At 34.7% G+C, this 21,883-nt stretch overlaps 2 protein-coding genes across 2 annotated transcripts; one reads left to right on the top strand and one right to left on the bottom strand.

Moving 5' to 3' along the window:
- Positions 1 to 3,410: 3,410 nt before the first annotated feature.
- LOC113846194 lies at positions 3,411 to 9,275 on the top strand. Its single transcript, XM_027474183.1, has 3 exons — positions 3,411 to 3,654; positions 4,625 to 4,896; positions 5,295 to 9,275. Exons 2-3 carry the CDS (start codon positions 4,776 to 4,778, stop codon positions 8,927 to 8,929), a joined length of 3,756 nt encoding a protein of 1,251 aa, XP_027329984.1. The 5' UTR covers positions 3,411 to 3,654; positions 4,625 to 4,775; the 3' UTR covers positions 8,930 to 9,275.
- Positions 9,276 to 9,956: 681 nt separating this feature from the next.
- LOC113846195 (uncharacterized aarF domain-containing protein kinase At5g05200, chloroplastic) lies at positions 9,957 to 15,134 on the bottom strand. Its single transcript, XM_027474184.1, has 10 exons — positions 14,884 to 15,134; positions 14,664 to 14,806; positions 13,798 to 13,905; positions 13,321 to 13,509; positions 13,074 to 13,229; positions 12,506 to 12,771; positions 12,315 to 12,412; positions 11,780 to 11,958; positions 10,923 to 11,039; positions 9,957 to 10,407 (listed from the first exon to the last, which is right to left on the bottom strand). The coding sequence occupies exons 1-10, from the start codon at positions 15,053 to 15,055 to the stop codon at positions 10,231 to 10,233; spliced, it is 1,605 nt and encodes a 534-aa protein (XP_027329985.1). The 5' UTR covers positions 15,056 to 15,134; the 3' UTR covers positions 9,957 to 10,230.
- Between the last annotated feature and the right edge of the window lie 6,749 nt (positions 15,135 to 21,883).

Here is a 21,883-nt window from a genome sequence, read left to right as displayed (position 1 = left end):
TGCTATAAAATAATAAATTATTTTTTAATTTACAATATTATAATAAATTTGCCGAATTATTGGGCGCTAGGTGACTCGTAGCATTTTTCATTCTGTAAGTTTCGCACATTCGTTGGCGGTTTTTTTTATGAATTTCACCAAAATCACTATTTTAGATAACTTGTTGACACATGTTAGCCTGTTGTTTGTTCTGCCAATAACGTGACGAAAGTTATTTAAAAATAATTTAAAAAATATATTTTTACCATTTAATTTGTGAAATTCTTATATCTGTGACACGTGTCAAATTCCTATTTATTTCACAATTTTGTTGGTGAAATAAATATATAAAAAATTTAAAAATAAAATACTTTCGCTAGCTGTTATAGCAAAATACAGGTTCACTTGGCAAGAAAAATTCAGATTAAGAAATAGTTTCAGATTAAGTATAAAGTGATAAATTATTTTTAAAATAACAATATTTAAATAAATTTGTCAATATATAAAATATGAGTTAAGTACATATTTAAATTATAAAATCAAAATATCTTTTTAAATAAAATTATATAATAAGCTATTGTTTGCTCAATTGCATATAATTCTTATAATTAAAAGATTAGTTCTAATATTTAGATAATTATGTAAAACATTTTGATTTCAGCGAAAGACTTAAAGTTTTGAAAAATTATGAAAAAAATTAACATAATTTAAAGATTAAAAGTTTATAATATTTAGATTTTGTTAATCTCAGTTGAGTTGAATTTAAGTATTTATAAATAAAAAAATTTTATAAAAAAATATAATTATTATATTAAATTTATAAAAATATAGTAAATATATTTCTTTTTAATAACATTTTAATATTATTAGTTAGTGAGCTGAGGTTAACAAAAATTCATAATATTTATATAAAGATAGAAGGCCACGTGTTATAACTCATAGATAGATATAACTTTTCATTCATTTTCCATCTTGTTGTGTTATTGTGTATATCTTATCTTTGCCTTAAAATTTTCTAACCAAATAAATTTCTCAATCTATCAAAAATAAATATTAATTTCTTAATCTTATCCTTTAAATTTTGATTTCATTCCATAACAGTGTTTTTAGGGAGTCATATTTTATTTTTTAATCTTTAAAATCTTAGACACGTGTTATTTTAATTTTAAAATTATTTTTATTCTTAAATATATTACAAATTATTTATTTTAATTATAAAAATTTTAGATATTCGTTATTTTAATTTTTAAAATAAAAAATAGTTATTAAAATAATTATATTTTTTTATAAAATTCATTTAATGGCACTGTATAAGTTAGACTAAGTGTTAATATAATACTTACATAACTATTCATGACTTTTTATTTACTAATTTTGTATATTATTTTATATAATTTTAAAAAAAGTTTATGAACGTGCACCATGTTGACATTTAATGAATATGTTAGACATGAATTTTACATAAATTAATGGAAGAAAATAAATTAGTTGATTTATGATCAATTCAAATATCATAATTTTTTATAATTTTAAAATTTTAATTAATAATTGTTTATAATTTTAAAAAGATAATATTTAAATAAAATTTCATAATAATTATTATCCAAGCAAAATTAATTTTTTATCTCATATATATTAACTTTTAATGCTGATATGCTTTTTAATGTCAGATTTTATTATATAGATTATTAAAGTAAAAATTCAACTCTAATTGAAAAACAATGTCAGCAATATTACTTAAGTTTTAACTTTTTAAATTTTAATACGATCAGATTTTTTTATAATGTTAAAAAAATAAGAACTAAATTTATAGGTACTTATAACATTTTAAGAAAGTGAAATATGTTTTAAATGCACGTAAAAAATTAAGAAAAATCCTTTGTAAAAGTCATTATCAAAACATCTTTCATAATTTTTAATTGATTTTATCATTACTTTTAATAAAATATTCTGTGTGTTATTTTTTAAGTGCTACTTTGGTTAGTAAATCTCACATTTTCTAGTTTATTAGATATATAAATAAATATAAAAAAATTAATATATAACAATATTAAACATAACAGGAATACAATAACAATATTAAATATTACATTAACAATAAATTAATATACTAAAAATTATAACAAGAAATTAACAATGTCAAATATTAATAATAAATTTTTATTTTTAAGTTTTAATAAATTAATATACTAAAAATCATAATAAGAATATATTAACAATAACAAATATTACAATTTTAGATAATTTTTCTATTTTTTAATTGTTTAACTATTGTACTAATTAAGTAAAAATTAAAAATGAAAAGTTGGTAAAAGTAAAGTAAAGGATGCTCTGTTTGCAATATCGAGTCCGAAAATGGAGAGAGCACTGATTTTGATATATACTTTCAGAATCTTCCATTCATCGGAAAACACGACAACCAATCATATCATACTGTTTTATTGCCAAAATTTATTTTCTAATACACTTCTTTAAAGAATGGTTATTCAAATATATGTTTCAAAATATTATATATTTTAATAACTAATTAAAATTATTATAAAATTTATTTTTATAATTTGAAAATAATATTATTTTAACTTTTTAATATATATTAAACAAAATTAAAAGATTATTTATATTAATATTATTTTAGTTCTTAAAAGTTCTATCTACTTGTTCAACTTATTATTCAATGATAGTTATCACTTCGTTAGTATTCTCTCTAATCTTTTTATAAAAATAAAATATAATTTTAAAATTTATTAATTATTAAATTTTTATTAGTGTTATTAAATATACAATTAATAAATATACTAAATAATTATAAAAAAATAATTTTCAATTTTATAATTATTTATAAAAAATAAATAAGTTTTATCATTGATTATTATTAAAAGTTTGAAAGAAGTAACGAATTGGGTGGATGTGAAGTAGATGATTGTGAATGAGATGCAACCGAAATGAAAATGAGAAATGCGTAAGGGATTATCTCAGCTGGCGAGAAAACGAAATGATCAATCAACCCACGAAATGTGGTAAAAGTCAGAAAGAGTGGGACCCACACTGCCACGTATACAGTTGGAGGTTGGTTGGTTTGGCTACGCTTTAAATGGGAAAAGCGCCGACTCCAGAACGCCTCGTAGTGCTGTTGCTATCACTTTCACTTTTATCACTTTTCCCACACAACACAGCACAACAAACAACACCAACACATGATTACAACACCAACGTAAGAGAAGGAAGAAGAAGAAGAAGAAGAAAAATAAGGTTGAGCTCACAAGACCATGGAACTGAAATTGCAGCTGCTACACCGGATCCATTTTCTCTGTTTCTGGGTCAGACTTGGAAGAGTTGACCGAAGGAACAAATATTGAAACAAACAACGAAAGAAGCTGTGTCTGTCGCTCTCTCTCTCTCTCTATTATTCTTTGACAAAACAAAAAGCTTCGCGGAAAACTAAAGATTTCTCATTTTGGGTCCAATCCACTTTCGCGCCACCTTCGTTTCATTCATCCACTCATCATTTTCTTTCAATTCTCACCTTTTTTTCTTTTAATATCCTCTCTCTCTCTCTCTCTCTCTCTCTCTCTCTCTATCTCTTTCAATTTTCCTTCTTCTCTGATCTAATCTAACCTGCGAGCTGAGGCTGTTGTGGGGCTGTATATGAAGTGGTTACCTTGCTTGGTTCTTCAGGTGGGTGAATCTCTCTGTTCTTTTTTTCTCTCTCCTTGTTTACCCCTGCTTTATAAAAATAAAATAAAATCGTTTTTTGGAAGAAAAGGAAAATGGGTTTTCAATTTTTTTTGTGTGGGTTTGCATATTTTGAAACGTTGTTTCTTTCGAAAGCTTTTACGTATAATGGGTGTGAATTTTGATTTTATTGTTGGTTGGGTTGGGGTTCTCTTTTGCTATGTTAAATTTAATGCGTGCCGCAAATTCCACCATGAGTTCAGCTTATTTTGTGAGATTATTTAAGATGTTTGATGTATATGCTTACGAGCTAATTCACGATTCTATTTGTGTAAGTGATAATGTGAACTTATAATTTTTTGTTCTCCGAAATTTAACTTATTCTCTGTTCTTTTCCTTCTATTTTTTTATTTATTTATTTTGGTTTTTGTCACTTTTAGACTTACAAGAGTTAATTTGAATTTCGTCATAACCGTGTGCCATTGATTAGAATATAAGAAAAGTGGTAAATAATTTCTAAATTACTAGTTGAAGATGAGGTTTTGAGGGTTTGAATGCTATGAAATCTCTCGTTTTATGTAGTCCATAGAGCATGGAAGCATGGAAAAGTATGTAGTCTTGGAATTATGGGTTTGCTTCCAAATTTTGGAATATGGTCCTTGCAAAGAGTATTTCCTATTCTGGAAAACATTTATTTCAGTAGTTGGTGTATCTTGATAGTAGTGATGTGTAGTTTCTGCTAAATTTTGGTTGATAGAGTTAGCTGATTCAAGATCCGTAAAGTTACTTTGTCAAAACTGCCTAAATATGAACAGAGCGTTTTTATTATCTATATTTTTTGTTGATTTGCTGCATCTTGCAGCTTCTTAGGTCTGTTCCATTTTCTTGAGTATTATACTCTTCTTTTTTTACATAATTAACGGGACATTTGTTTTTGAGAATCTGAGTTAACCTTCAATCTTATCTGATGCAGACAGTGGAAGCTAGGGAGAGCTTTGTTTTTTGCATTTACAGTGGTCCAAGCAGAATGATTTGAGTGGATTTGGTTTTTCACTCTGAGATCTGCTGTGCAAATCTGTAACCAAAATTTCAATCTTGGAACAGTAATTTAAGTTTGGAGTAAGATGTCTGGTGAATCAGCTCCCAAACCTCGATTAGTATTATGTCCTAGGTGCCGGCAGCTTCTTCAGGAGAATCCAGATTTTGATGTGTACAAGTGTGGTGGATGTGGCACAACTCTTCAAGGTTGTTGTATATGATTTTTACTTTTAGGATTTTATTCTCTTGAGAAACATTGGAGTAATAATTTCCATCTGTAAAGTTTATGGCTGTCGCACTTGTTGTCTGCTGTGCTCCTACATATTGTGCTTGAGTTATTATTTTCTTGTGAACTTGCACAAACCAATTTTTTGTTTTTTTATGATTTATTCTCTTTGATTGATTGATATAAAAGTCTTGCTAGAATAAATTATTTTCAACTCAGTGTAGCAAATACTACTGCTCCAATCTATTAACTACCTCTTATATGTGTATTAATTTTTTTATGCAATATTAGTATACAAATAAGGTTACTAATTCTAATGCATATAACTCTTAATAGTTTTTTAATATACAACTGAAATCATTTCATTGTTCTTAAACAGCTAAGAAACGAAGAAGTAGGTCTATCAACTCAGAATCCAGTACACATAAAACTGGTGCAGCTCCTACAAACGCATTGGACCCTAAAGCTGATGATAAACAATACAGCAATGGAGAGAAGCTAGTTAGTCGTCAGGAGAATGGTTTAAGGAAAAAAGCAACAAGTTCTTCCTCAGGAGAATGTTCTTTGGATGGAAATGATAGAAGGGGTCAAATTGAAAGTGGTGAGTGCAATGAAGAGCAGCTAGTCACTTCTCAAGTGAATAGTTTGAGGGAAAAAGAAACTAGTTCTTCCTCAGAAGAATGTTCTTCGAATGGAAATATTTTAAAGGATCGAACAGAAAATGGTGAATGCAATGGAGAGCAGCCAGTCATTTCTCAGGAGAATGGTTTGAGGGCAAAAGTATCCAGTTCTTCCTTGGGAGAATTTTCTTTGAATGGAAATGGTGGAAGGGATCAAATTGATAATGGGGAATGCAGTGGAGAGCAGCTAGTTACTTCTCAGGAGAATGGTCTGAGGGAAAAGGCAACTAGTTCTTCCTCAGGTGAATGTTCTTTGAACGGAAATGGTGGAAGGGATCAGAGTGAAAATGGTGAATGCAGTGGAGAGCAGCTAGTTACTTCTCAGGGGAATGGTTTGTGGGCAAAGGAAACTAGTTCTTCCCCAGGAGAATGTTCTTTGAATGGAAATGGTGGAAGGGATCAAATTGAAAATGGTGAGTGCAATAGAGAGCAGCAAGTTATTTTGAAGGAGAATGATCTGAGGGAAAACACAACTAGTTGTTACTCAGGAGATGGTTCTATAAATGGAAAAGGTGGCATGGATCAAATTGAAAATGGTGAATGCAATGGAGAGAAGCTAGTTATTTTGAAGGAGAATGATCTGAGGGAAAACACAACTAGTTGTTACTCAGGAGATGGTTCTATAAATGGAAAAGGTGGAATGGATCAAATTGAAAATGGTGAATGCAATGGAGAGCAGCTAGTTATTTCTCAGGAGAATGGTTTGAGGGCAAAGGCAACTAACTCTTCCTCAGGTGAATGTTCTTTGAATGGAAATAGAGGAAAGGATCAAATTGAAAATGGTGAATGCAATGGAGAACAGCTTGGACAGTTCAACTTATCCAATGGAGAATTGGAAAACCAGATGGATATCTATAAATTATCAGATATGAGAAAGCATACAGTGTCCAACAATGGTTGCTCAGTTGAGATAACTCACTTTGAGAATGAGGCTTCAGCAGAATGGATGGCAGATAATTCAGTGGAAAAGGAAAATGATACAAACTTGCAACCAGAAGGAGAAGATCTATGTAATGGAAATGTGCCATTAGATGGAGCAGGAGCACAGTTGTTTAGTGAATTGGATAAAGATGATGTAAATGATGAGAAATCAAGGCTAAAGTCTGTAGTGCATGTTGCCAGAAACGATTTAGAAGGAACCCAAGAGTTGAATAATGCAAACTTGTTATTAGAAGGAGCAGAACAAGAGTTAATTTCTGGTTCAGACAGAGAAGTCTTACATGACAAATCAGCTCTAGTTGATACAAACCCTAAAGTGGACATTAATGGAAGCTATAAAGAAGGAACAGAAGAGTTAAATAGTGGAAACTTGTTATTAGAGGTAACAGAAGAGGAGTTGAATGTGCGTGTATCAGATGGTGAAGATCCTAAACATAGCCAATCAGCTCTAGTTGGTGCAAAATCTGAAGTGGACAACATTACAGGAAATGCATCTACTGCCAAAAGGTCAAGTACCGAAGGAAGCATTTCACATGCTTGTACTAGTAACCTTGAAGAAGGTACATCTGGTAATCATGTATCTTCCAAAAATATTCACCATAGCTTTGATCGTCTAAGATCGGTGAATACATTTGATAACACAGAAGAAATTAATCCCAGTTCAGAGATTAGTGGTACTCTTGGAGAATTCTCTAAATCTCCAACCACTCGAAGCTCTCATGCTTATGATGGCAGTGTCTCTTCAAATGATGGGGTGGATGAGCGGTTCCCTAGTCAATATTTAGATTCTTTTGAGAATGCTTGCACTGTTGCCAATGATGTTTCTGAGGGAGGATCCAGAAAGGGAAAAGGCCTTGTTAATAACGTGTTATATGGAGATATTGAAACACAAAACCAATCATATTTTCCCAAGGGAAAGCTTCATGTCCCAGAAGACAACAGGGGGAATCAAAACGAAGTGCCAGAGACTATAAGACATGGTCATGCACATTGGATGAGAACAGAGAAAGATGAGTTTCCATCCAGATTGCCTCACCATCGAAGTGGTTCTCATTCTGGCTATGAAAGTGGCAGCCCATCTCATCAAACTCATGATGATTTCTACTACAGTTCAAGCTACCTTTCACCTGACTCCTATGAGGAGCCCAACCAGGAGAAGATGAAGCTATTGAGAATGGTTTATAAATTGCAGGATCAACTCAACAGAACCAGCTACGCAAATGGGGGGGAAACAAATGGAAAATTGTCCATGGGAAATCATATTTCTGCATACCAAAGCCATGATCTTCATGAAAGAAGATTTTATCATGGTCTCGATTACCCTAGGTGTGATGGAAGATGTAGTCATGGAATCAACTGGAGCCAAAAGCATAAATTTTCACAGGTACCTTATTTAGCTGAGCCAACAAGCAGCACACACCATGTTGATCAGTCTTGTTTCCATTGCTGTCCCCAAGAGTGGCAATGCTCAGCAGAGTTGCTTCCACCTGTTCCTTATCAATATGAGGAGTTATGTAGGCCCCATCCAGGTCACAGTTGTTGCTTATCTCACCATTCCTATCCTTCAAGTCCACAATGGTTAATGACCTCTAAACTCCTAGTAAATGGCCGTGAAGCAAAATCTTGTGATCAGAGGTACATGGCTCCCGAGGTGAAGAAATATTTTAGGGAAAAACCGAGCATGACTAAGCGACATTACCGGCCAGTAGCAGGTGGAGCACCATTTGTCACTTGTCATAAATGCTTAAAGCTGCTGCAACTACCTGCAGATTTCCTCCTTTTTAAAAGGGTAATGCACCAGCTCAAATGTGGGGCATGTCAAGAGGTACTCAAATTTTCTCTGCAGAACAGAAGCCTTATAGTCTCTTATGCACCAAATGCTCTAGGGCCCACATCAAGTGACCTTGATGACCAAAACAAGGTGATAGTTGGCAGCAATCCACTTTCAGAATCTCATGCCAACCACTATCATTCTCCCCAAGTAAACCACATTTCATATTCTGATGATTATGCCAATTCTGTCAATAAAAGCTACTCCTCAGAAGGAGATCCTGTTTCTGTAACGCCATCAAATCCCTTGAATGGCAGTGCATATGATAAGCCTACCGTCTCTTCTGGCACCTTTGAGCCTAAAACAGATGAGGAGAAAATTTCTTCAAGAGGTCCTAGTACAAGTAAGGCTCCAGTTGAAACGGATGAAGTAGCTGTGAACTCCAATATGTCATCAGAAGTGGAGGCCCGTTTGGAACCCAAAAGTTCATCACTTCATCATCTGATGGGTTATTCCTCACCAAGTCAAGTGATAAGAGGGGTTCCAATGCCATCCTCTGGTGAAGGAAAAGAGCAGATACTCAATGGGGAAAAGGATCTGAGTCATAACTCTCAACAGAGCTGAAATGTCATGCATTGGCTCAAATGACAATTATGTTTATTCTATTTATTTACGGTGAATCTAAAGTGATGCCGGGAAAATCAAGAACCGGCACGGGGGTCCTTTATCTGAATTTGGGATGTAGTGATGATGCATCATACATACAATGAGTTGTTTTGTTTAGTTAGTTTTCTTGAACTGGCAATAAGATTGACTTGTTGCTCTACAATGTGTATTAGAAGCAGATTCATTAGCCCCATTATTCAATTTTCTGTGTAACAGTTTGGCAACAGATGCTGAAAATATAATTCTTGTAAAAACATGATTTTGGTGTGTATAGCAGTAATTATTGTGTGTATTTTAAAATTTTGTTCTCTTAAAGTCATAGTAAATCTTTTATATACAATGAGTGTCGCTTCCTGATAACGATCAACACCTGACTTTGTAAATTTAACTTGGCAAAAAGATGAAGCTCTCACTTGAATTTCAAGATGAATTGCGTAAAGATCTACACAAGCAAATGACGGCAGCAAAAGCAAAGAAGAGCAATGCTGATTGCTCAATTAGTGCTATCGTGTGATTTTATCTTATCCAATTTAGGGTGTATATTACCCCAGGCCAAGGTCCTGATAATAATTGGTATCGCCTAAAAAATTACTTTTTTAAATAGCTATCAAAAAGTTAGAAGAAAATCATCATTTATGCAAAATAAACTTGACCAAACACAAAAACTTTTTTATTGATAAAATCTCGATAGAATGCATGGTTTTGATTGCTTTCAATACCATTTTCTGATCACATGTTTGGCAGTAATATCTAGTCCTATAGGAATAAGGAATTTTGTTGACCAGTTTCTACTAATTTGTTTGCATTTCTATTTCATGGATTTGCCTCCTATGGATGCTCTTTAAAGAATCAAGTATAGAATTATACCAGTTGATTGAAATCAACGTTGGTGATTTTAAGTTTATAAATTAACATATATATATATATATATGCATAAATTTTATCACATATTATAATCGTTAATTTTAAATTAACAACTATATCCGATACCAACCTTCAAAATGGATCACATTCCCAACAAAAGGATACGACAGGAGCCAGGTCAAGTCAACAAGAGCTTTGACATTAAAAGAAGTGCAGAAAAGAGCGTCTTCAAGGATGTTGAAATCCATCCCGAGAACTAGCAAACAAATATCGCAATCAAGTGAGCTAGGCTCTCACGACAACTACGGATTATTTTATTTATATACCAAAGTAATAATACAAATAAAATCTTTAGAACTAAAATGGGGTACATCTATATTTTGTGTACTGACTCATTAAAAATTGTCTCTATATCTGCTTCTTCTATTGGAGGCAATGGAAATTCTCTGATCCCGAAGCATGTTCAAATCGGGTGCCAACAAACGGGTGTACCGGTCAAAGTACAAGAGCTGCTTCAGAAGAAGTGCAAATTCTCGAGGAAACTTTAATCCATATGATTCGCTTACCTGAACCTGTAGAACACAGAAAACATAAGCACTACTACTATATAAATAACTAGCTTTCATCAAACAGCTAAAATAAGAAATTCTTCAGTTAAGGAGGATCACTTGTATAGATGGAAACGGGATCCATCTAATTTCAAATTTTACGATTACAGAATGTTGCATGTTTGACCTACATAAATATGAAAATTTCTCATGTTTATCCAAAATCATATTTCTTGTTGAAGAAATAGACTTTTGGATTTTGGCTTAAAAAATTCAAATATCACCGGTACCATTACCATATGCTGTATTAAATTATGTTCAAGAGATGCACACTTACAGAATATCAGAGCAATTTTAAAGCATCATCATAGTTTGTCCAAACAGAAAAGAAGCATGAATCATTATGTTGCTTTGAAAGTAGCAAAACTCTAAATGTCTATCAATTCAAATGCCAGTATTTAACAACGAGACTTTGAACCTTTTATATAGACATACAAGTTGTCTTTGGGTTGCAGTTAGTTCAATTTAAAATAGCTCACCACATCAAGAAAGAGTGCATTCATCTGCCTCTCATCAACAATTATATTAGCAGAGACAGCAGTTGCGTTTGTGGTTGTTCCACTTGCAGCAGCTACAACTATTTCAGTGTCCAACTCCTGCAGTTGCATAGTGAGCACAAATGCAAACATGTAAGCAACAACACTAAACTGGGCTTGGGCCTTAGGCCACATTATACGTGTAATGTTGAAAAATCAGTCACTCAATGATGAAAGGACTTCTATACAACGACGGAGAAAATACCTTTTCCAGATCTTTGCCTACTAGATTATTAATATAATAAGACCCCTATATTAATCCAGCCTAACCCCAGTATTCAGAAGATATACGAATATAAACCACCCCAATAGATAAGAGATCTTAATTTTTCTTACCTAAATATTGAACATTGTTTACAATCAATTCTCCAACAAATTCACACACACATATCCATACATAATTAATTATTCATCAATTTTCTCGTGACTATGTTGGTGCAGTGAGTGATAGATATACGAAGACACTGCACAGGTCCCTACACATTTTATCACATGTATGGTGTAAGTCTCACTCCATGTAACCCTGTCATGTGAAACACTTGAATGAGAGGATCCAAATCGTAGAGGAAGCATTACACATGAGAGCAATGGTATATCCTACTGTGAGTGAGCAGAGAAAATCCCAAACATTGAATTTTGCATGACTGATCAAGATTAAAACACAAAATGCACATTATAATTTGGGTGCCACCAGTATAAAAACTGAAATGGGTTCTTCAAATTAGTGAAATACATACACATTCACCAATATAGTCACACATACAACTAATAGTGAGTAAAACATGAGTTACGATACTTGCCTTAATTGATGAGAATACTTTTTCCAAGTCTTTGGCAAAAGCCTTAGCATCAACATCCTTGTTTGTAGCACCCATTTCAATTAAGGCAGAAGCCATTGAACCATAATCTTCAATGGCAATTGATCCCAAGAAGACTTCCATAGCAGCCCACGTTTTGGGGGATATACGGCCAACAATTCCTGTAGATTGATTATTTTTATAGAAGGTAGATTGAATCTTGTAACACAGAACTTCTCTCTCACACATGCATATATTAACAGAATTCTGTACAACTTTTTTTAGAAGAAAAAAGACAAAGTGAACTCGTAAAAGAATAAAGCAAAGCAACAGTGATTAGAGTTTGCAAGATGAAGATGCCCTGCAATAAGCATAGCAAAAAATAAAATGGTCTATGGAAACATGTAAGAAAACTTAAATTTCAACTAAAACGTATAGACTATTTTGGAACACTATTTAACAGACAACAAATTCACTACAGAAAAATACAGCTTCATTAAAGCTATCTGTAAATATGCATGAAAAAGATAAAGCATACCGAAGTCAAGAAATCCAATCCGGCCATCACGTAGAAGCCACAGATTTCCTGCATGTACATCTGCATGAAAAGATTCACATGAAAGCAAACTTCCAAACCTGCAACAACATTTTATACCAAGATACACAAGTTTGTGTTAAAAGGGGAAGGCACAGGGACAATAGCTGCAAAATAGGATTTCTGAGTCATACCACACATTGAGGGCAGTTATAAGGCTGGTTTCTGGATTAGAAACAAATGAGCTTATGGATTCTAGGTCAGTAAGAGGAACTCCATATAGTCTTTCCATAGTTAAAACTTTCTGTGTACTGCAGTACTGATACACTTTTGGAGCTGTTGCATCCCCTGTGAGTCCCATTGTTTCTAAATATCTCCTGAAAGCCTCAATATTTGCAGCCTCCTTGTAAAAGTCAACTTCTTCAAGCATAGACTCCCGTATGTCTTTGACAATACCAACCTACTAAAAAAATGCTCATATTACAAGAAAATTCTGGCCATTACCATTTTTACAATGAAGAAATCAATAATAACAAAAAATGTGAATAAAGAAATTCTAAGTTTCCTTTTCTATATAAGAAACTAGAAAGAACAATGAATTTAGTACAAGGGCCGAGAAGAAAGGACAACAAATAAAAAGGCAACATAGTTCAGAATTTTACTTCAGTGTTTGGGAATGGATACTTCAAAAAATAACAAAAGTATTTTAATGCTGTAGCAAAAATATCCGCATAGTGGTAAAAGTGTCCATGTTGCTTATACCAGTGATGTCCGGCTTATTTCAGGATTCAAGAACTCCAGTATCCGAGCAACAACATAAACAAAGTTAAGATCTGCCACCAATACGTCCTCAATTCCTGGTTTTAAGACCTTTATAACCACATCCTCCTGAGAGCCTTTCAACCGTGCACCGTGAACCTAGATGTAATATATGCCAATAGCATTAGCAGCCACAAGGTAATCTAGATAGAGAGTTCTTGAAAGAAAAAGATAGGCATACAAGATATACCTGTGCTATAGAAGCAGAAGCAATGGGTGTTGGGTCAACATATTCGTAAATACTCTCTAGTGGTTTTCCAAGTTCCTTACGCAAAATAAATTGAATTTCCTCAAAAGGTACAGGAGGAGCTCTGTCAAAACAATTTTGGAATTCTTGTACATACTCAGATGGAAACAGTGTCGGTGCTGATGCTATGAACTACCAAGCAGAAACCGAATATAACCATCAGCATAAAGGTGCATGTTATAAAGAAGATCAACTATCAAATTAGGAAAGAACATCTGTATTGAGAAAATGAACATATCAAGTGGTTATAAAACTTTATCTATAACCTGCATTACTCTTCCCAAACTGTAAATAATTGGATATTGATTACTAAATCATTTTATACTGAAACAAACCAGGATAATCATTTTTGACTTAAGAAATAACCCTATAGAACACCACTGGAAAGCAGGAGGAGGAAGTAGGGAAATCCACTCATACCTGACCTAATTTGATGTAGGTTGCGCCCATGCGCTCAAACAACCTCCTCAAATAAAAGGGAGAGAGTAGCTGCATATCAGTTGGTAACCCGGCAGTTGAATTTGTTGACTACAAATGATGCAAGAGAGTTAATAACTCTGTCCAAATTTTTCAATAGAAACACAAGAAAAGAAATATATTAACAGAGAAGTAAAAGATTACTAACTATTATTCAAAAGGAAGCAGGAGCAGATGCATAATTTATTTAAAAAAAAAAATAGGAAAACAAAGTGCTGGTGATGTACACACCAGCAAGATATCTCAGACTTCACACATACACAGTAAAATTGTTTCCTACAGTACATCGTTCAAAGAAATATCCTCCTCTAAAATGCATACTATATGATACCACAAACTATAAAATGGCCATGGGCTAACTTAAAAGTGAAAACTATATTCTCTCACTAAGAAGACAAAATGCATTTATCCACAACTCAGCTACAAACGTTAAACATAACATATCCTGCCAACAAATGCTTTAGTGTTTGACATAATAAATATGTCTTTTTTAGTAAATAAAATATGCAATTTCATCACTGGAAAAGACAACCCGCCTTTTATTCAATCCCTGAAAGTTGCATACATACAATTTAGGCTCCGATTCTATCACCTTCACAATATATTCATTTAGCCCAAAATTTGGTCAACTTCACTAAATTGTTATGAAACTGACAAACTCAAGTACTAAATTGAATACACAAAAATTTCCAAAACCAATAATCAACTCAATTTTGTACTTTTAGGGACAAAATCATACATTTATTAACTACTTTAAACTCTTTATTTATACTTTAACCAGTGTGAATGTTGTGGTGGTTACTTGTTACCTTAGAGACATCAGTTAACCACTCTTGACCAACGCCAATGAAGGCTTGAAGTCCTTGAGCCAACCTAAGAACACCCCTAGGACCAGTGTTTAAGGATGTCTGAACAATGTCTTCCACCAGCTTCGGCAATTGTTCCATGCTATCTGAGTCAAATTTCCGCAATTCGTTAAAAATTGAAGAAGAAGGAGAAAAAAATGAAATGGAAGGTTTCAGAAGGAACCTTGGAATCGACGAGAGGAGAAGAGGTCTTGTGCTTGCGCATAGCGAGCGAAGAGAGTGAAGGCCTTTGGCTTGGAACGAAGAACGCTGAGCTTCGCAAAGGAAGGAGGAGATGGAAGGAACCGATGATGGAACAAAGGCAAACCATTGCCTCTCAACCCCGAAACCGCCATGGACGATGGTAGTTGAGAGAACCAACGAAAGAACGCGCCCAGACACTATTTATTTATGGCTGTGCTCATTTTCTTCGTTAATTTGGATTTTTCATGGATGATTGATAGTTACAGAGATTTTTTATTAATATTTCATTCACTACAGGTTTAAAAATGGTAATAATTCCTAAAATATAAGGGTAGAACCAAAAAACAAATTAAGAAAAATTTGGCTTTATTTAGTATTGTTTAAACCAAAATTTGTACGTTATAATTAATTATAGAGCTAGTATCAATCTAATTTTAACTTGTTTGAAAAAATATTTAACTTTAATTTTAAAATTTGAATTGAATTAAATATAATATTTTTAATCTTTAATGTAGATTTAATAATTTATTTAAAATTATAAATTTTTAATGTATTAAAAAATTAAAATTTAATTATTATTATTATTATTATTATTATTCAAATAATAAAATATTTTAAGAAATAAAAAATTTCACTTTTGAAAGTAATAAGAAACTAATTTAACTAATCGCTATACTTTTTTTTTATGACTCAAACAGGCTAAAAGCCTAAATCAGAAAACAGGATAAGACTAACTTCCTTTAGCAAACTTAGTACTCCATCTGTGTGCTAACAAAGGTAAACTAATGCAGACAGACTCAAAAAAATTAAAATTACAACGCATTTCATGACCAAATTTAGACATAGTGTCAGCAACGAAGTTTGCTTTCCGGAGGATATGGACACACAAAAACTCTCCGCGTTGCATCAGACACTTAATAGCGTTGACTATCGAATAACAGAGGTGAGATGAATAGCAACCAAAGTTCACAAATCTGACTGCATAAGAGGAGTCTGCTTCAATAATAACTCTGTTAAAGCTATGATCCAGTGCAATCTTCACACCATGATAGATTCTCCACAGTTCAGCATTTGTAATTGAGCAGGAACTCATTTTACATGCAAAGGCACTAATGAAATCGCCATTTCCATCTCTTAACACGCCTCCACACGTAGTTTGGTTCGTTTCTTTGACGAATGATCCGTCAGTGTTGACTTTAATCCAATTTGTAGGAGGGCAACTTCACTTAATACTTCTACCCTCATAGGAAGATTATTGCTGCAGAATCGATGAAGTTGGCTGAATTGCATGAACTATTTCCCTGTACTTCGCCCAAATGGTCCGAGCAATGTCCTGGCCTGGATAATCAAAGACTTCCCTTCAAAAATAAGGTTCTTGCGTAACCAAAGAATTTTCATAATGATGAATCCACTTTTTATTATATTTTTACTTGCCTTTTTGGTGCTTTTTGATAGAAAAAATGGACTTAGATAGTGAAAATAATATAGAAATCACATTTTGAGTAAATATCATAGGTTTATTAATTTTTGGTTAATTTGCATTTAATTACATAGATATAGATTGCAATTTTAATTATCTTGATGATTTTGCAGAGTGCCCAAGTTAAATTTGAGAAATCTTGGTCCTTGGATGAAAGTTGCCCCAAAGTAGCCACTTTTAGGAGCAAAAGTGGCAACTACAGCAAGTCTGGGCATTAAAAGTTCCAAAGTAGTCACTTTCAAGACCAAAAGTGGCAACTCCAGAAGCTCCAGGGACGCTAAATTGGAAGCATGATGCGCGTGGCCACTATTGCCTTTCAAAGTGGCTACGCGCATCCAAAGTAGCCACTTTCAAGAACCAAAAGTGGCAACTTCAGAAGCTTCAGGACGCTGATTTTGAAGCCTTCCTGCGCGTGGCTACTATTGGCTCTCAAAGTAACCACGCGCACCAAAGTAGCTACTTTCAGCACAAATAGTGGCAACTCCAGAGAAGCGGCATTCCTTCCATCCTGCGCGTGGACACTTTCAAGGCCCAAAGTGGACAATTTGGTGACATGTCATCCACTATAAATAGATTTTAGGAATTAGGGTATGGGACTTTTGACACTTTACACAATTTTTCCTTGCCAAATTGGGATAATTTCTTACGACATTGGAGTCTTGGGTGACAGCCAAGGGTCCTCTATAGGTTTTAATTTCCAATTTCTCTTTTGATTTTTGTTGAACTTACATTAATGATGTTTACGTTCTTGCATTTCTTTCTCTCATTTGTGAAGCCCATTCATATGGAGGGCTAAACTTCCTTGTAATTCCTAGTCAATGCACATGAATCTTGAATTCTTGGGATTAATTGCAATACAAATCTTTCTTTCCTTGAATTTATTAACCCTAATCTCTGAATGAAATGGAATTTGCATGAAGGGAACATTGCTTAATGAACCCTAATTTACCTAACGAAATTCTAATTCAAAATTGCTTAATTTTAATTAATCCTTGAGGTTGCTTAATCTTAGGGATAGAGATTGGAGCCCATTAAGATGCTTAATTTTAATTGGAATGTTAAAGTTTGTCTTCGCTTGTTAGATTAACTTAATTCAAGGGAAAGAAAGGGGATTATTGAATCATTTGAAAGAATAATGATGGAACTCATTGCTTGACTAGGGATTACTCATTTTAATTGATTGAATTTCATTAATTTACATTTCGTTCTTGATTAAAATCCAGAAATTGACAAACCTCCCCCCAATTTACTTGCCTTAAAATACATGTTTACACTTGTTCGATGTATGTTCCCAACCAAAAATTCCTTGGAGACGACCTAGGATAACACCCTAGTACTGCATTCATTTCTTTGCATATTTGATGAGGATTAACGACAATCTTTTGCATGACGAATAGCTCAAATATCGTTTCATCAAATTGGCGCCGTTGCCGGGGAATTATTGGTGCTGAACTTATGTTGAACATGATTGGTGCTCTGTTTTTGTGTTTTGCATGTTAGTACGTTTGTTTCATTTTGAGTTTTTGTATTGTGTTGATAGTCATACGAATTTTATGGTCTGTTTCTGCATTATCATTGCATGATTTTCTGCATCATTTCCTTCATTCAAGTGCTGAAAATTTTCAATCACTCACTTTCAATTTTCTGCACTCATTTTGCTGCATATTTCTCTGTTTTTCTGCACTTTTTGCTGCATAATTCTGCAGAGAAATTTTAAATTGTTCTTGTCATTTCATTTACTCAATTTGCTTTCAATTTAGTTAGTTGATATTTTGTGCATGACCCGATCAAACCCTGGAGATTTGTATCCATTAGACCAGGAGATTGATAGGACTTTTTATAGGAACCTTAGGACACATAGGGATCACTCTGAACACTCTGAATCATTATCATCACCTACTGCATCTTTGCAATCTGTGACACCAAATTCTATTTACTCTTCTCCATTTTCACTTAACTCTAGTTTTGGAGCAATGGCAGGCGACGAGAGGACTCTTAAGGAGCTAGCTGCACCGGATGTCACATACCAAACATTATGCATCGAATATCCAGATGTGGACGCTCCTTTTGTTTTGAAAACTGGATTAATTCACCTTCTACCTAAATTCCATGGTTTTGCAGGTGAAGACCCTCACAAACACTTGAAGGAGTTTCATATTGTGTGCTCCACCATGCGACCACAAGGTGTCCCAGAGGAACATGTCAAATTGAAGGCCTTCCCTTTCTCATTAATGGACATTGCAAAGGACTGGTTGTACTACCTTCTACCGGGATCAATAACAAGTTGAAATAACCTCAAAAGACTCTTTCTAGAGAAGTTCTTTCCGGCCTCCCGAGCTGCATCCATAAGAAAGGAGATTTGTGAAATTAGGCAGCTAGAAAGAGAAACTCTCTATGAATACTGGGAGAGGTTTAAAAGACTATGTGCAAGCTGGCCCCACCACCAAATTAGCGATCAATTGCTGATCCAGTACTTCTATGAGGGATTACACCCAATGGATAGGAGTATGATCGATGCAGCGAGTGGAGGAGCTTTGGTAGATAAGACCCCTGTGGCAGCCAGGAACTTGATAGAAAACATGGCTGCCAACTCCCAGCAATTTGCAACTAGACAGAATTCTTGTGTTACTAGAGGTGTGCATGAAGTTCAAGCTACAGAACCAAACAATTGGGGCACAAGATTGACGAGCTAGCCTCCATGGTAAAGCAATTAGCTGCAATGCAAAAGAATGTTATCTCTGCAACACCTCCACCACCAGTTCCAGCTACACTTTGTGGAATATGCTCAGCTGCAGATCATTATACAGACAGCTGCCTCACATTGCAGGAGTCAGATACTCCTGAAGGTAACCCCCAAGCCTATGCTGAAAATATTTACACTAACAAATTTCCTTTTCAGCAGCAGCAACAACAACCAAACTGGGATCTTTCTTCAAACCGGTACAACCCGGGCTGGAGAAATCATCCAAACTTGAGGTGGGGAGGAAATTCCAACCAGCAAAATCAGCAAAGCAACAATTACCAAGCTGGTCAAGGTAGGCCACATCAGCCACGCCAATGGAATGATCAACAACATGGGCAACAACCTCACCAACAGCAGCAAGCATCCTCATCCCAAGCCTCTTCTTGTCAGAAGAATGAGCCATCATTGGAGGAGCTTGTGAAGCAAATGGCCATGAGCAACATTAATTTTCAACAGCGAACAGAGGCCAGTATCAGAACAATTGAGAACCAGATGGGACAGTTGGCTTCCTCTATAAATCAAATTCAGTCCCAAGGTTCAGGCAACCTCCCAGCACAGACAGTCACAAACCCAAAGAATGTCAGTGCAATTACTCTACGGTCTGGGAAGGTAATGCAAGAGCCTGAAATGCCTAGGGAGAAGGAGATCCCAAACCCCTTGGTTGATGAAAGGGAGGAAGAAAATGCACCCACCACTCAAGAAGTGGTAGAAGAAGCTGAAAGGGCAATTCCACCACCTTTCCCTCAAAGGGTTATGATTGCCAAACCAAGTAAGAAAGCTGAGGAGAGTGACAAAGAAATCTTGGACACTTTCAGAAAAGTTGAGGTAAACATACCCTTGCTGGAGGCAATTAAACAAATACCCAAGTACGCCAAGTTCTTGAAAGATTTGTGTACACATAGAAGGTGTCTGAAGGGTAATGAAAGAATCAACATGGGTAGGAATGTTTCTGCACTTTTTGAGAAACAAAGAACCACAATGCCTGAGAAGTGTAAAGACCCAGGAACATTTACTATTCAATGCATCATTGGTAATAATAGGATAGACATTGCAATGCTAGATCTAGGAGCATCCATTAATGTTATGCCGTTGTCTATTTTTTCTTCTCTATCTCTTGGTCCCTTGCAGCTCACATGTGTAGTGATTCAGTTGGCCAATAGAAGCACAACACACCTAGCTGGACTTGTTGAAGATGTGTTGGTGAAGGTGAATGACCTCATATTTCCAGCTGACTTCTACATCCTTGACATGCAAGAAGAAGAGTCACTCAAAAATTCTGCACCTATCATTTTGGGAAGACCGTTCTTGAAGACTGCAAGAACGAAGATTGATGTACATGCCGATTCACTCACCATGGAATTTGGGGATAACATTGTGCGCTTCAACATATTGGATGCCATGAAACATCCGATTGAAGAACATTCTGTCTTCCATATTGACGTATTTGATGCATTAGTGGATGAGAGCTGGACCGAAATTTTGAGAAACTCTTTTCTTAATTTTTCCCATTATGTAGATGCTTTTGTTTGTGAATCTTATGAAAATTCTTTGTATGATACTTGTGCTGAAAATTCTGATTATTTGAATGAAAGTTCTAAAAGTTTTAGTGTTGATGAAGTTGATAATTCCATAGGGGTGGAATGTGAAGTATTGGATTTAGCAAATACAGTTGAATCTAACCCATTTGATTTGAATGTTGCAGAAATTTTGTCAAATAAAAATGCTAAATCACTTCCCTCTATAGAGCAACCTCCCACATTGGAGTTAAAGCCTCTACCGGAGCATTTGAAATATGTCTATTTGGAACCAAATGAAAAGCTCCTAGATATCATCTCCACCAAGCTTGATAGTGATCAAGAGGAGAAGTTGCTAGAAGTGATCAAAAAGCACAAAAGAGCCATTGGGTGGACACTTGCTGATATACCAGGAATTAGTCCCTCCATGTGCATGCATAGAATTTTGTTGGAAGAAGATGCTAAACCGGTGAGACAACCTCAAAGGAGGGTGAATCCCATCATCCTAGATGTGGTGAAGAAGGAGGTCACCAAGTTGCTTTAAGCTGGGATCATTTACCCAATCTCTGATAGCACTTGGGTTAGCCCTGTGCAAGTGGTCCCAAAGAAATCTGGACTTATAGTGGTCAGGAATGAGAAGAATGAAATGATACCTACCAGAGTCCAGAACAACTGGAGAGTCTGCATAGACTACAGGCGGCTGAACCAGGCCACAAGGAAGGACCACTTTCCACTACCTTTCATTGATCAAATGCTTGAAAGATTGGCAGGTAAATCCCACTATTGCTTTCTAGATGGTTACTCTGGTTATTTTCAAATTTGTATTTCCCCTCAAGACCAGGAGAAAACCACATTTACATGTCCCTTTGGCACCTTCGCTTATCGAAGAATGCCTTTTGGCCTATGTAATGCTCCTGGCACATTCTAGAGATTCATGTTGAGTATTTTTTCTGATTTAGTGGAGCATTGCATAGAGGTCTTCATGGATGATTTCACAGTTTATGGCACCTCCTTTCATGCATGTTTAGTCAATTTAGAAAAAGTCTTGAAGAGGTGTATTGAAACTAACCTTGTACTTAACTTTGAGAAATGTCATTTCATGGTAGAGTAGGGTGTAGTTCTAGGACACATAATCTCTGAAAAAGGTATGGAGGTTGATCCTGCAAAATTGGATGTTATTTCACACCTTCCTTACCCCTCATGCGTGAGGGAGGTTCGTTCTTTTTTGGGCCATGTAGGATTT

The sequence above is a fragment of the Abrus precatorius genome, unplaced genomic scaffold (genome assembly GCF_003935025.1).
Source record: "Abrus precatorius isolate BTA unplaced genomic scaffold, Abrus_2018 Scaffold8, whole genome shotgun sequence".
In the NCBI taxonomy this organism is placed as follows: domain Eukaryota; kingdom Viridiplantae; phylum Streptophyta; class Magnoliopsida; order Fabales; family Fabaceae; genus Abrus; species Abrus precatorius.
Note: the sequence above shows the minus strand (reverse complement) of the source record. Positions and strands in the feature narration are given on the sequence as shown.

Coding starts and splice junctions, on each gene's coding strand:
- LOC113846195 (XM_027474184.1), bottom strand. CDS start 15,055: ATGGCGGTTTCGGGGTTGAGAGGCAATGGTTTGCCTTTGTTCCATCAT. Junction 12,413..12,505: donor ATAACTGCCCTCAATGTGTG/GTATGACTCAGA, acceptor ATGTTGTTGCAG/GTTTGGAAGTTTGCTTTCAT. Junction 11,959..12,314: donor GATTGGATTTCTTGACTTCG/GTATGCTTTATC, acceptor ATCAATCTACAG/GAATTGTTGGCCGTATATCC.
- LOC113846194 (XM_027474183.1), top strand. CDS start 4,776: ATGTCTGGTGAATCAGCTCCCAAACCTCGATTAGTATTATGTCCTAGG. Junction 4,897..5,294: donor ATGTGGCACAACTCTTCAAG/GTTGTTGTATAT, acceptor GTTCTTAAACAG/CTAAGAAACGAAGAAGTAGG.